Consider the following 15,946-nt stretch of genomic DNA (forward strand, 5'->3'; position numbering starts at 1 on the left):
CAAAGAAGAAAGGTTTTCAAATTCTCCATGGAGTGTAGATGGAACATGTCAAAACAGTGCATGTGATTAGAGTGATGACTTCAGATACCAAAATTATTGCAAACTTTTGTTTTCCCAAAAATATGAGGTCTATATGTAGCTGCTGAACACATTGGGATCCCTGTCCCCCATGCTTACAGTGTGATAGACACTTCTATTTTATAATGGTCTCTTTGATTTTTCTTCTCTGGCTTCTGCAGTCTCTTGTTCCTTTGTCCTCCTTCGATGCTACTCAGTGCCATTCAAAAGGACAACGTCATTTATATCATGATGGAAATGTGCTGATTGCTGCCCTTGTTCCACTTTTTTATGTTTTTGACAGTACAACAAATAATTTTAGACTTGAAAAACAGAATGTGATACAGTAAGTACTTTTAAAATGTATGTCTATGTACCTCTGCTGTGCCTTTATCTGTCTGATGGTGGGATATTTTCATGGCTTTCTATGTAGATGGAATATCTTACAACTTCAATCACTGTTTTGGGCCCTTTTCAAGGGTAGTTGTTCTCCTTTGAGAAGAAATGAAGGCATTCTTTGCAGTGAATACAGAGTCTTTGTGTGATGGTAGAGTGACAGGGACTGCCTGTGATAGCTACTACTACTTAGCAAATCAGAATATGAGAATTTGAATTTCTGTCTTCCTCTTTTCAAATGCTTTCATAATGACTTACAATCTTTATCTATAATTTTGATGAGGATGCTTTTAGATTCTGTAAATTTTGTACCATTTGCTCCATTTCATTCCTATGTTTATAATTTTTTTACAAGTGGTACAGATATATTCTAGAGGTCATATAGATGCTGAAGGTGACCTCAGTGGGTAGTGTCTAAGTTAGTTATGTAAAGATCAGAGGACAGTGGCAGACAAGTTAATAAAAGTTCTTGGACTCTGCTGAAAGGAAGTGCCTACACATAGTTCTTTGTGAAGGAAGTAAGATCCATTATATTCCATGCATAATTTTCTGTAGTTGTAAGATTCATGGGATCTGAAATAGAGGATGATGTCTTATACTAATTTGTGACACAATGCTATAAAATGGAAATGCAGAGCAAAGTTCAGGTAGAGTCAGAATCAGAATATAGACAATTAGGAGTGACAATGACTTTCGGTCCTTGTGATATGATTGTGTTTTTATTGAAAGCTAGAGGAAGTACTAACTCTTCAGCACAGGGAATGTAGAGTAGGAGAAATAAGCAGAGGGGAAAATTGGTAGATATTAGTATGTTTTGAACAGTTTTGTAAAACAGATAAAGCAAATATGGTGACGGATATCCATTTACAGGAGTGTATCTATGTGAATACATGAAGAAAGTATTATTATTTTGTTTTACCCCCTTGTTTATTTTTCCTCATATTTTGATAGAATGCACATGTGCATATTCTTCCTGAGAATCATAAGAAAAAGAACATAGAATGTGTGGCCAGGAATATAACTCATTACAGTAATTTTTGTGAATTATTCTCTAAATTTATTTTACTCTTGCGTGGTTGTAATTTTAAAAATTATAAGTAAACAGTATATATAAATATATAACCATACATAGTGTTATATATGCATATATAAACTTACACTTATATATATTTTTCCAATTTTATATACATTTCTATATGTATTTCAAGAAAATATATATCCTTTCATATTATTTCTGGTTATGAATATGAGCAGGATGCCTAGTTTCCTGGTAAGGTACACCTTAAAGTTATTTTGTGAATGGATGATATTATCTCCTCTAAGTGATTACAAGCAGATGATCTCTCTATTCATGAGTGACATCATTTTTTTCATATTTACTTCAATGTACAAATGACAAGTCAAATACCATTTTAACAATATAATTATGAGTGTGTTTTTTATGTTCATAACATGAAACAAATGCATGTTTCTCACCCTCCCTGTTGAACCTCCTTGTTACTTAGCTTCTCTGTATCTGTGGCTTGTAGCATGGTTATCCTGTAACTAATATACACTTATAAGTGAACACAAACTGTGTTTGTTTTCCTGGGTCCAGGTTACCACAGTCAAGATGATCTTTTCTAATTCCATCTATCTGTCAGCAAATTTTATGATATATCTGTTTTCGACAGCCAAATAATACTTCATTGTGTTAATGTACCTCATGTTCTTAATCTGTTGTTCAGTTTAAGGGCATCTAGGTTGTTTCAGTTCATAGCTATGATGAATTAAGCTTCTGTGAACATAGTTTACCAAGTGTTCTTGTCATATAGTGTAGGGTCTTTGGGTGTATTTCCAGGAGTGCTATAGCTGAGTCTTGGGATAGATCTAGTCCAAATTTCTGAGAAACCACCATAATGATTTCCAAAATTGATGTTCAAATTTGCATTCCAACAAGCAATGGAGCAATTCACCTTGCTCCACATCCTCACCAGCTTGAGCTGTCAGTTGAGTTTTTGATCTTAGCCATTCTGAAAGTTTAAGATAAAATACTAGTATTGTTTTGATATGCATTTCACTAATGGCTAAGAATGTTGCATATTTCTTTAAGTGATTCCTGACCATTTGAGATACATCTGTTGAGAATTTTCTATTTAGATTGTACCCCATTTTAGCTGAATATTAGTTTTTTAATCCTTGGTTTTCTGAGTTTTTTTAAATATAATTTGGATATCAGCCATCTAACTGATATGGAGTTTGTGAAGATTGTTTCCATTCTGTGGGCAGCCATTTTGTCATTTTGACAGTGTCTTTGCCTTACAGAAAATTGTAAGTTTCAGGAAAATATATTCCTTGATAATTTTGAGTTCATAATATTTACAATTAGGTCCATTATTACTAATAAACATGTTTCATGTTACAGGACATAACATTTGCTTTGTGATTATTCTGAAAATTCTCACAATGTTATATTCATTTCAAATATTTTTATATTTCCTTTTCGTGACAAATTATACATTTCAAGATTGATCAATATCATTTCATCCATTTCTTGATTATTTATTTCTCTCATGTATATCGATACACTAACTACAAACATATGTTCATCAATTACCCTCCCATTTACATTCATTAATAACATGATCTCCATGTGGTTTGATTTTCCCTCAAATATCAATGATTTAAGCACCTATTAATTTTCCAGTATTGTATATTCTTCTTTTAACAGAATTTCTAATATGTTCTATCTTCTTTAGATTTCAATGGAAAGAATGTGACTTAGGAAACATTAAGGAATACATACTGGCCATTTCTGTTATTCATATCTTTCTAATGAAGTATCTTCTATCTTGAAACATTGTCACTTTACTAAAAATACTAAAAACAATCATCACTTTTATTATTTTTTACATTTGCATTTATCTGATGATCAGTGATGTTAAAAACTTTTTGATGTAGGTGCTGGTTGAATGTGCTTTTCTTTTGTACAAGATCTGTACATGCCATTACCCCATTTGATTAATTGATGTTTTATTGCCTTGATCTACAACTTCTTCAGATTATTGAATGCTTTTGACATTAATCTACCATCTAAAGTACAAAAAGTGAATGATTTATCCCATATATGGTGATTTAAATTATTTAAAATAAAATAAAATGACACACAAAACATTTATTCTACTTCAGACCTCATTTCCAGAAAAATCTTCATCCTGTCTTAAAGATTTTCTTTCACTGTGAATGATGTTCTTTTCGTATTTATTTGTTTTTTGTTGTTTTTCTATTGTTTTATTTTTTGATTTTTTTTATTATATTAGTGTTTTAATTTTACATATTTGCCATGGGTTCCCCTGTCCTCTCCCCCCTCCCCCACCTTCTCCCCCCACTCCCCTCCATTCCCATCTCCTCCAGAGCCTAGACTCCCCTGGGGATTCAGCTCACCTTGGTAGATTCAGTACAGGCAGGTCCAGTCCCCTTATTCCAGGCTGAACAAAGTGTCCCTGTGTTTGTGCAAGGTTCCAAACAGCCAGCTCATGCACTAAGGACAGGTCCAGGTCCCACTGCCTGCGTGCCTCCCAAACAATTCAAGCTACTCAATTGTCTCACTTATCCAGATGGCCTGATCCAGTTGGGGGCTCCACAGCCTTTGGTTCATAGTTCATGTGTTTCCATTCATTTGGCTATATGCCCTGTACTTTTCCAATCTTAGTCTCAAAAATTCACACTCTTACAGTCCCTCCTCTTCCTTGACAATTGGACTCCTGGAGTTCCACCTGGGGCCTGGCTGAGGATCTCTGCATCCACTTCCATCAGTTATTGGATGAGAGTTCCAGCATGACAGTTAGAATGTTTGGCCATCTGATCACGAGACTTGGTCAGATCAGGCCTTCTCTTGACCTTTACCAGTAGTCTACAGTGGAGGTATCATTGTGGATTTCTGGGGGCCTCTCTAGCACTTTGCTTCTTCCTGTTCTCATGTGGTCTTCATTTATCATGGTCTGTTATTCCTCATTCTCCCTTTCTGTTCTTGATCCAGCTGGGATCTCTTGCTCCCCTAAGTTCTTTTTCCCTCGAATCTTGCCCTTCATTACTCCCACTGTCATCCAGGTTGTTCATGTGGATCTCATCCATTTCTCTGTCATTGGGCGATCCCTGTGTCTTTCTAGAGTCCTGTTTTTTGGTAACATCGTGGAGGTGTATCAGTCTAGTCATCTTTGTTTTGCATCTAGTATCCTCCTATGAGTGAGTACATACCATGTTTGTCCTTCTGAGTCTGGGTTACCTCACTCAGGATGATTTTTTCTACATCCATCCATTTGCCTGTAAACCGCATGATGTCCATTATTTTTCTCTGCTGAGTAGCACTCCATTGTGTATGTGTACCATATTTTCTTTATCCATTCCTCATTTGAAGGGTGTCTAGGTTGTTTCCAGGTTCTAGCTATTACAAACAATGCTGATATGAACATAGCTGAATTTATTTTTCCATATACATTTATATTTATTTTAACATTTTTATATAACTAGACACATATTTCTTCAAAATATTAGCCATTTCTTTTGATGAGAAAATGCTAATTTCTTTTCTAGCTATTCAAAGGCATGAGTTCGTGTTTGTGTGTATGTGTGTTGAATTAGTGTATTATATGATGTAGCATAAATACTTTATATTCCAGAAAACAGCTTTCAAATTGTATGAATATTATTGTATTTTTCTATTTACATATATTATCTGTAACATTATAATTCCACATATTAAAGTTTATTTTACCAGGATTGCTTTATTGTTACTATTTGTAAATTATTGCTCTATGAATTTTTTTACATTTTACTTTATACATGTTTGCATGTATACATTTACTTCTCTGACTACCTGATGTAAAGGATCAATATATATCTCACAGTTAAGTATATCAAAGCCACATATCTTGATATGTATTCTAGAATCCATCAGAGTAGGTTCTAATTCAAGTAAAAGAATGGACTTGTTAGTGGGGTGATAACAAGCGGACAAAGAGCAAAAGCTTCCTTCTCCCTTTGCTTGCACAGATGTCCATCAGAATTAGATCTGCACTAAAGGTATGTCTTTCTGCCTCAAGATCTTGATTATTAATATCTACAATACCTGGATTAATAGGAAGCTTCCTGGCCTCTAAGATATTGTTTTTAGTCAAGTTAGCAAACAAGAAAAGCCATCACAACTTCAACCCTTCCCATACTGACAGAAAATCAAATTTCTTTTGATGTGATTTATTTCCAAGTGAAAACCCCATGAGACATTTGAGGTTTAACAAATTTAATAAATTTGCTATCTATTGTGAGAATATTCTTTCACTGGGGAGGTCTCAAGTAATATCTATCCCTTCTCATTAATTTCTCATTGAAACCAAGTTTCATTCTCATCAAAGTTCACCATACATCATCCATGAATTCATAATTGGTTATTGATAGAAAATGAGGATGGTCTTTCTGATGAGAATGTGGGTGACCCAGATATAGTCTCACTGAAAATTCTCTATTCACCATGTATTAAGATATTTTGTCATTACATAGATAGATATCCCCCCCATGTTTTAAATATACCATCAAGTCATCTCATTTTTTAAAGGTATGTTAACATTTAATATGTCCTCTGTTCATTTTGATCTAATAGAATTGAAAGTGGTAGTTTATTGTGTTTTACTTAATACAGTAAAATTACTGTGTTTGATCTTCAAACACATATTTGTTCATTTATTTTTTAATCAGGTTTCCTGGTGAAAAATATCCACATAATCATTAAAATAATTATTAGTAAATGCATTCATAAACTGTATATATATATATATATGTATATATATATATGTATATATATATATATATATAATTTAAAAGAACACATATAATGTGTTTGTATATGAAGCGATGATAATATTGCAGTATGAGTAACATGTCCTTGTATAAGAACAATAATATCTTAAATAATTTTATAACACTAAGAGATATAAACCATATTGTAAAAATAAAGTTGATGTAAGAATCAGGAAATATCATTTTGATCTGAAATGTATGATTTGCTATGTCTTTGACTTAAAAGCAGACATTAAGTGTATATGTAAAATCTCAGGTTAATTGTTTCAAAGAACTGTTCAGTAACATAGTCATTTTTATTTATTTTAACTATGTTGTTATATTGATCAAATAAGTATGAGAATTTAATATTAATTTGTAGTTTTAGTATTACTATGAATAAATTGAACGAGGTCAAAGTCCTTAGTTTTAGTTTACAGAAGTATTTACTTATAATCATTTTGTTATTAAATTTATGATATGAAAAACAATTGATAATTTCATATGAGTAATCTCTACATACATAACACAAAAGACAAATTCTAATAAACTAAGATTTTTTGATTAAAGCATGTTGAGGTTAAATTTTTATCACTTCCATTTTAATAGGGAAACTTCACATAGCAATCTTTAATAAACATGTTGTTAGTCTCAACTGAAACAAAAACAGACACTCAGAGAACAAAGCGGCATGAAGAACAAAAGTCATTTAATCTTAGTTAAATGAACATTGGCTTGGACTTACAAGTCAGAATTAGCATTGAGACCCTGTTGAACTTTTCTGGCTGAAGCTTGTCTCTCATTGTCAATACCAAATTGATTGTAATATAAGCTCAATCAACTTTCCTGTCTCTAAATTATAGATCCATCTGAGGCTTTTATGTAATTAAATCACCACTTACTATATACCCTGGCATTTCAATTATAACCATTACCATGACAACAAAAATTACTGTCTGTAGATATATAACAAAGAATATATGAGATCATACTGGTAGACAGTATGATGTGAGTACCATTCAAAAATAATGAGAATCCCTCTCTTAGGTACAAGATGAGGAGCTACCAGTTTTCTCTGGCCTTTATATTCGCCATTGAGGAGATCAACAGAAATACTCACATTTTACCCAACACGTCTCTAGGATTTCATCTCTATAATATTCATAGCAATGAAGGGACTACTCTTCGGGAAGCTTTGGCTTGCCTCACAGGATTTGAAAAAGTACGTCCTAATTATGAATGTAGAAGTAAGAAGAAGCCTGCTGCTTTACTTACAGGAACATCATGGGCAACATCTGCACTTACTGGGAGACTGCTGAATCTCTACAAGTATCCACAGGTGAGGGACATGGCTGTGAGGGAACAAGAAACTTGCATTAAACTGCAGACATTTCAGATATTTTCAAATGTAAGGAAGTGAGGTTGTGTCATTCATCAATCAAAGAAAACAAATCAGGCATTTGGTAATGCAGCCCCATATACTTTGCCTGAGACAGAGAAGAGGAATAGGTTGGAGCCTGTAGTGGGTGTTTGGGAAATTCTGTCTTGTGAGGAATTCTTGATAATTGTCTTAAACAAGATGGGAGTTTATCACAGCATGAGAATAAATTACACTATACTAATCCCAAGTGCCACCTTTGCTGTAAGAGTGTGTTCTCTGTCAATGTCCTCATTTGTTTCCTATCTGAAATTTCCTTCAGCTTACTTTTGGGCCATTTGACACTATCCTGAGTGACAGACGCCAGTTCTCTTCTCTCTATCAGACAGCACCCAGGGACACATCTCTCTCACATGGCATTGTCCTTTTGATGGTTCATTTCAACTGGACCTGGGTGGGACTGGTTCTTATGGATGACCACACTGGGGCTGAGAGTCTATCAGACTTGAAAGAAGAGATGGACAAGAACAGAGTGTGTTTAGCTTTTGTAGAAATGATTCCAGACATCCCAATTTCTTCCTACTATGAACCTTCCATAAAAACGCACCGGCAAATTAATAAATCTTCTGCAAATGTGGTTATCATTTATGGTGACCATGAATCCTTACATGGTGCAATTATGATTATAGCAACACAGGTATTCAACAAGAAAGTCTGGGTCCTAAAGTCACAATGGGATGAAACTTCTCTTACTACATCTCTCATATTTGATACATTCCATGGCAGTCTCATTTTTGCGCATCACCACACTGAGGTTTCTGATTTTAGGAAGTTTATCCAGACATACCACCCTTCCAAATACCCAGAAGACTTTTTTCTTGCTATGTTCTGGAACACATACTTCAATTGCTCTTTTTCTGGACCTGATTGTAAAATTTTGGGTAACTGTCTACCCAATGCTTCTTTGGAAATGTTGCCTAAAAATGTTTGGGAAATGGATATGACTCAAGAGAGTTACAACTTATATAATTCTGTGTATGCTGTGGCTCACAGTCTCCATGCGATGGCACTCAAACAAGTACAAATCCAGCCTCATGGAAATGGGAAGGTATATACCTTCCCTTGGGAGGTAATTTCTCTTCCTGTATATTTTATCAAATGCACTATGAAATATTGATGTTATAATAAAAGCACTCTGAACACGATTGTACAATGTGGCAGATTTTGCCAAAATGCACCTGAGAGACTGAATGTACTTTGTCATTGCAAAAACATGTGTCATTGTTCATGATGACTGGGTGGCAATAACGTAATTCAAATGTGTGTATGACATTATCTACTTTGTATTACAATTAAACTCAGAATCTTCTTATGATAATATACTCAATTGAAACCCAAATATCTCTAAGTTTATTTCATAATAGAAATAAGAGAACTAGATTCTATATTTTCAAATATTACTAGATATTCATTCACATTATGAAGCTAAGTTTACGTTAACTAACTGATCAATTTGATACATTTTGGACATAAAACTCCATTTACAACCTAAAATTTGAGTAGATTACTTAAATATTTGGATGTTACCAGCCCTTAAAACTGTGGACATTTTCTTGAATCAACATTCATTAGTTAAATCTTTCTGTTAGTTTGTTTGTTATTCTCTCTCTCTCTCTCTCTCTCTCTCTCTCTCTCTCTCTCTCTCTCTCTCTCTCCCTCTCTGTCTCTGTCTCTGTCTCTGTCTGTCTCTCTCTCTCTTTGTGTGTGTGTGTGTGTGTGTGTGTGTGTGTGTGTGTGTGTGTGTGTGTGTGTGTGTGTGTGTGTGTGTGTGTGTGAAATATTTCTTTTGAAACTAAGTGGCAGTATAGAAACATGATATATTCATTTTTGGTCTTCATCCATTAAAATGTGGATAGCTTTGTATAGTTTGCTATTTATGCTAGAGATTTAAGACAATGAGACCCATTGCTTCATCAAGTTCCATTGATATTTACTGGGAATTATTTAGTCATCAGATTATGCATCTCTTTTAGCTTCACCCTTTTCTCAAGAATATCCATTTCATAAATAAAGCTGGAAACATAGTAGTTTTGGATTCACCAAAGAAATTAGATGCAGAATATGATATTATCAACATCTGGAATTTTCCTGAGAGCCTTAGAAAAAAGATGAAAGTTGGAACATTTTCTCCAAAAGCTCCAGAAGGGCAGGAACTGCTTTTGTCTGACCATATCATACAATGGGCTATAGAATTTACAGAGGTGGGCTGGATCTTATCTCATTGTTTTCATCTCTATGTCAATAAACATTTGTTTGTGGATGTAATGATTGCTGTTTCTTTACTCAGTGACCCTCCCAATGCACAAAAATAGTGTCATATGAGGAAGCTTGTCTTGCCTTATTCTGAGTAATGGAATTGTTTATTTTCCCATAATTTATTCTATGGGCACTTATTTGCACTTATAAGTATGGTGTCCATTTTTAAGATTTAATCCCTACACTGAAACCAACTGACAAAAGCATTAATTAAGCTGCCTGATTAGGAGATGTAAGTGCATGGTTATGTTGATTGCAGGCACCAGGCAATCCACTGTAGCATGGAAGGTACATACCCATTGGTTAATTACTTCTCTTGCTGCTGAAAAGGAAGCAAATTTTCTATGCATCACAACATACCTTAAGAACTAGATTTTACTTGATTCATTAGGGTGAGCACTTGATAATGATTCAGGCAATAATGTTGGCAAGAGCCTGAGAAAGTGAGTCATGTTGTATCTTCACTCAGGAAGTAGAGAGATGTAAACCTTGCTCTTCACCTTTTTGTTTTTCTTTCAGTCCTTACCAACCAATGAAATGTTGCTACATAATTATAGAATAACTTCCCACTTCAAGTGCAGAAACAAGATCATCTCTCATAGAAAGTCACAAAGATTAGTTTATAAGATAATTGTGAATCCTCTCAAGTTGACAAATGTAAATGAAGCAACACCACTGGGAAACAAAGTTGCTCACTCCAGCTGTGAGGAAGTACAGAATAGGATTAGTATGACACTACAGTTGCCCACTATGATATGTCCTCAGTAAACTAACATCTTATTTTTCCTACCATTTATTTTTCCACAATCCTTCAGATTTCTGTTGCCTTTGGATCATTGTTGAAACAAATTGAAGTCCATAGGGGATACTATACTGAAATGATAAGTAATGCAACAAAAAGAATCTGCAATATGCAAACAGTAAATATAAAAATTTCTGTGCCATTGTTCAATATTGAAAACAACAGTGATTGTTTAAAACAGTACACGTCTGAGTATTTTCTCTTCTATATTTACTTCCTAGCTTCCTTGCTCTGTGTGCAGTGAGAGCTGTGTTCCAGGATTCAGAAAATCTCCCCAGGAGGGCAAGCCTGTCTGCTGCTATGATTGCACTCCTTGTCCAGATAATGAGATTTCCAATGAGACCAGTAAGTCTTTATCATTTATATCAAATGTGTTGTTTTGTGTAATAGCTGCAATTTTTGAATGTCAGAATTGTTTTCTTGAATACTCTGTTTTTTTAGTATTTATTCATCAAGTTTAAAACATTCAAACTCTTTGGTGACTTTAATTTGCCTAATTTTAAAATATGCATAGTGAGACTAACTGTACAGACCCTTCAAAAACTTAATGTGCATATAGGTTTTGTGTACATTGTAGCCACAGTTTGTTCTTGCACATGTTAGTTATATTCATTGGAGGAATTTAGATACATCAACATCAAGTACTGCATGACTGCAGTTTAGCGAGGCACTTTTTAGTAAGAAAGAAGAAGCACTAAAATATAACTGCTACATATTTCAACACAGTGGTCCTGTACTTTAAAACCTGTATAATGAAGTGTATGAATATTAAAAATAATTTTAAATTTCTCAAAAACATTTGTCATCACTCGTATACACTGTGCATTTACTAAAGACAATATATGGTTGTGCTTATACAGCATTCATGCTCAGTTAGGAATGGATAGATGTAAGGACGTAGGATATAGAAAAACCAGAGTACCCTGAGAGAGAGAAGGTAGAATGAAGACACATCTAAAGAACTAACACATTAAATGATAATAGGAAAGAAAGGTATATGAGGTAATAGAAAATAATAAATTCAATAGACTTTAATCAATTACAAAATCCACATTGCAAAAATATTGAACTTTTTCAATAGAAATATGAGGAGCCTGGCAATGGTGGTGCATTCCTTTAATCCCAGCACTTGGGAGGCAGAAGCAGGCAGTTCTGTGAGTTCGAGGCCAGCGTGTGCTACAGAGTGAGTTCCAAAGCTGCAAAGCTACACATAAAAACCCCTGCCTTGCAAAACCAAAAAAAAATATAAAATAGAAATATTCTTAATACATATGTGTAATAAATTCAATGATATTTATAACTTTTGAATTTAAGATGAAACTCATAAGTAATAAGTAATAAGTTATCAAAAAATTATTCCATGCCCAACTAAGACTAGATTATAGTTTTAAATCTATTTGTTAAATAGTTCTTTTCTCTCTAAAACTGAATAAACAGTTTCACATGGGGAATTCTTCCAGCTTTCAAAAATCTAATAATTCTCATTCTACAAGTATTGTCAGAGAATGAACATACTGGAGTATTCAATGAACACATAGGAAATTGCTGAATTGAGTCTGATGGCTAAAAAGAACATTACAAGAAAGAAATTTCAGTGATCCTATAATCAAGTTAGGTTTATGTAATTTAATTCAATAACATGACTCTATGAATAAATAAAAAAGCATTTTATCACTTAATTGAAGTATATTTAAGTATAACAATATAAAATTTAGACTTCTTTACTGTATGTGCAACAAAGAAGATAGGTAGGATCAACCTAGAATCATTGTTTAAGAGAATTTGGGAATTTTCACTATAGAGGACTGATTTACTTGAGTCTGGAACAACAAAGAAAATGTGGGCAAATGCCAGACAAATGGTGATGAAAAGTGGATTGATATAAAAGGGGTTCTTGAGCAGAGACTCATAATAACTTTAATTCCTGCATAGATGTGGATCATTGTGTGAGGTGTCCAGAAAGTCATTATGCAAACACCAAACAGAACCACTGTCTCCAGAAAGCAGTGACATTTCTGTCCTATGATGATCCTTTGGGGATGGCACTCACCTGCTTGTCCCTGGGCTTCTTTGCATTAACAGCTGGTGTTTTGGGGATCTTTGTGAAGTACCACCACACTCCCATTGTCAAGGCCAACAATCAGGTTCTCACTTATATACTGCTTATCACTCTGACTTTCTGTTTTCTCTGTCCACTGCTATTCATTGGCCAGCCAAACACAGCCACCTGTATCCTGCAGCAGAGCTCATTTGGAGTCTTGTTCACTGTGGCTCTCTCCACAGTCTTGGCCAAAACTATTACTGTGGTTCTGGCTTTCAAGATCACATTTCCAGGGAGACTGATAAGGTGGATTATGATATCAAGGGCTCCTAACTTTATCATTCCTGTCTGCTCCCTTATTCAACTTGTGCCCTATGGAATTTGGATGAGCACCTCTCCTCCCTTTATTGACTCAGATGCTTACTCTGAACATGGTCACATAATTATTATATGCAACAAAGGCTCTACTATTGCCTTCCATTCTGTCCTGGCCTACCTCTGCTCCTTGGCACTTGGGAGCTATACTATGGCTTACCTGTCCAGGAAATTACCTGATACATTCAATGAAGCCAAGTTCATCACTTTCAGCATGTTGGTGTTCTTCAGTGTGTGGGTCAGCTTCCTCCCTGTCTACCACAGCACCAAGGGGAAACTCATGGTGGCCATGGAAGTCTTTTCCATCTTAGCTTCCAGTGCAGGCCTCCTAGGTTGCATCTTTCTCCCCAAGTGCTTTATTATTTTGTTCAGACGTCAATTGAATGTGCTTTATCATGCCCGAAACAAAGCACCTTAAGAGGAAAAGTCAAACTTACAGCTTAGTTTATGATTTATTAATTACATTGAAATATTCAAGCATGTTTAGCACAAATCCAATTGTTAGAGATCATATAGCATTTTAATATTTTGTATATATTGCTGTCATGTATTGATGAAATCCATCCTTATTCTTTCATCTTCTAAGAGTTTCTACATGTATCTCTAAATCAGAACGTCTATTTCTATAAAAATTCATTTTCACTCCCAAATAATATTAAAGAAAAGATGAATGGGACATGAAGATATTCTCTACTTCTTCAACATTGTGAAACTTTGCCTTTATAGCCCCAAACATTTTCATATATATCCTTGTGTTTTTGATGCCCTTGATATGTTCCCAGCATTCATTATGCTTACATTAAATGCATGATTTTGCTATGAAGGAAGGCACATTTTAAAAATTGAGTATGATTTGGACATGAAGATATTACTTGGCAAAATAATGGCAAAAAGTACTGCATACTAGAATAGAATGAAGAAAATTTGTTTCTTAATTGTAGCTCAAATCAGATATCAGCTAATCAGGTAATTATCTAAACAGTGAATTCCATGGTACTATTTCTGTATAGCCTATGGTTATGTCTATTTTTGAATATAGATATCCGAATTGTTCATGTATTCAGTCATTCATTATTACCAAATTTTGGTAAATTGCTCTAAATTCTCCCAAATGAAACTGTGTTTTATGTAATCCTGCATCTTTATGGTACCAATTTCCCATATTTTATCCACATTTCATATAAGATATAAGATATGTAATCTTTGGGAATAACTTTTCTGACTCTTCTTATTTCTTGTAAAATATACATTTGCATAAATGTCTAAGACATTATGTGCTGTTTGCCTTGTATTGTGTCACCTGTTTTAACCAGTGATTGTATAGTTCATAAGTTGTAAAATTTTAAGAATAAGTTAGAGAGTAAATTATGTTTATAACTATAATGTAATTAAAAACAGGTAGAGTCTATTTTTCAGAATAGGTTCATGAGGAAGATTTTTAAAAATGCATTTCTGTACAATAATTGGTGATCATGGTTTCTCCTCCCTAATCCCCTCCCAGATCTTCCTTAAATGCCAACCATTTAACTTAATGGCTTCATATACTTTCTATTTAGAAAACAAACAGGTAAAAGTCCAACTTGAAAAAACAAGCAAACAAACAAAGAACAATGAAATCAAATATGTAGAGTACATAGCAATGTAGACACACGCACACTTACATACACACAAAAAAAACCATAATTCACACACAGGTGAACAGACTACAACATGAGATACTGCAATAGTGGCATAGACCTTGGAGGAGTAACAAACGCAACCAACATCTGGTTTGACTTTTTATCCACTCCATGAAATGGAAAATATAACTGACACTTTTTTTTGCTTCATAACATCTGAAACTAGACAGCACATAGGCCTATGGTAAAACCAAATACAACAGTTCTAGTAAAGGGACAAAGCAATAAAATAACTCCTAATACCACTCTGGAATATATCAGTGCCTTCCTCAACTCTTGTCAAAGATAGCACCTGCAGCAAATGAGAGCCAATTTAGAGACCCATGGCCAGATATTATGGTGAGAATGATAGACCTTAGAATTCTCTGCTCTAAATTTGTGTGCAACCAACTAATCCCTCCCCTCAATACCCAAGGAACACTGTTACAGATGAGGCAGAAAAGGTGTTAGAGGCAGAAGCGATAGAGGACACCAATAGAACAAGACCCAATGCATCAATAAGATAAATTCACATATGCCCTTACAGAGACTGAGAAAACATACAGAAGGCTTGAACTGGTTCTTTATAACTGTGATCATAGAGCATAATATTGGAAGTGTTGATATTCTTACATTCCTAACCCAGTAGCTATTCCCCATTGTTCTACAATGACAAATGGAAGTCTAGTTTTCTCTAATTAATGCAATAAAAACTTTTAAGAAGTTTTTAAGAGGCTGCAAAATGAGCACTTAGACTGCAAAGACATTACAAATTCACTGGGGTCTTTGGAGATTCCTTGTATCATAATGTCCTGTCAGAGTTTTTCATTTTTTCTCTTTAATTTTATATTGTGCATTTTGTGTATATATTACAGTTTCTAGAGTAGTGGTTTTATTAGATTCCTGTGAGTGTGAACCAGTGGGTCCCTGTGGTTATATCTTTTTCTTATGCACTTACTTGAGAATTTTACTCATCAATGGTAGTTTTGTACTATTCTGATACGTTAAATTTTGTTTCATATACTATCTTATATTTTACAGGTATTCCTTAGAAACCTGATTGTTTTCTAATGAAATATAAAATGGGATTTGCTCCAAATATGGAGAATAAT

The 15,946-nt window shown here is 34.2% G+C and overlaps 1 protein-coding gene across 1 annotated transcript; it reads left to right on the forward strand.

Moving 5' to 3' along the window:
- The first annotated feature begins 203 nt into the window (after positions 1 to 203).
- On the forward strand, positions 204 to 13,594 carry LOC118575395 (vomeronasal type-2 receptor 116-like). Its single transcript, XM_036175976.1, has 6 exons — positions 204 to 360; positions 7,278 to 7,603; positions 7,965 to 8,771; positions 9,676 to 9,903; positions 10,982 to 11,105; positions 12,693 to 13,594. Exons 1-6 carry the CDS (start codon positions 204 to 206, stop codon positions 13,592 to 13,594), a joined length of 2,544 nt encoding a protein of 847 aa, XP_036031869.1.
- Positions 13,595 to 15,946: the final 2,352 nt, after the last annotated feature.

Source organism: Onychomys torridus, unplaced genomic scaffold (assembly GCF_903995425.1).
Source record: "Onychomys torridus unplaced genomic scaffold, mOncTor1.1, whole genome shotgun sequence".
In the NCBI taxonomy this organism is placed as follows: Eukaryota; Metazoa; Chordata; class Mammalia; order Rodentia; family Cricetidae; genus Onychomys; species Onychomys torridus.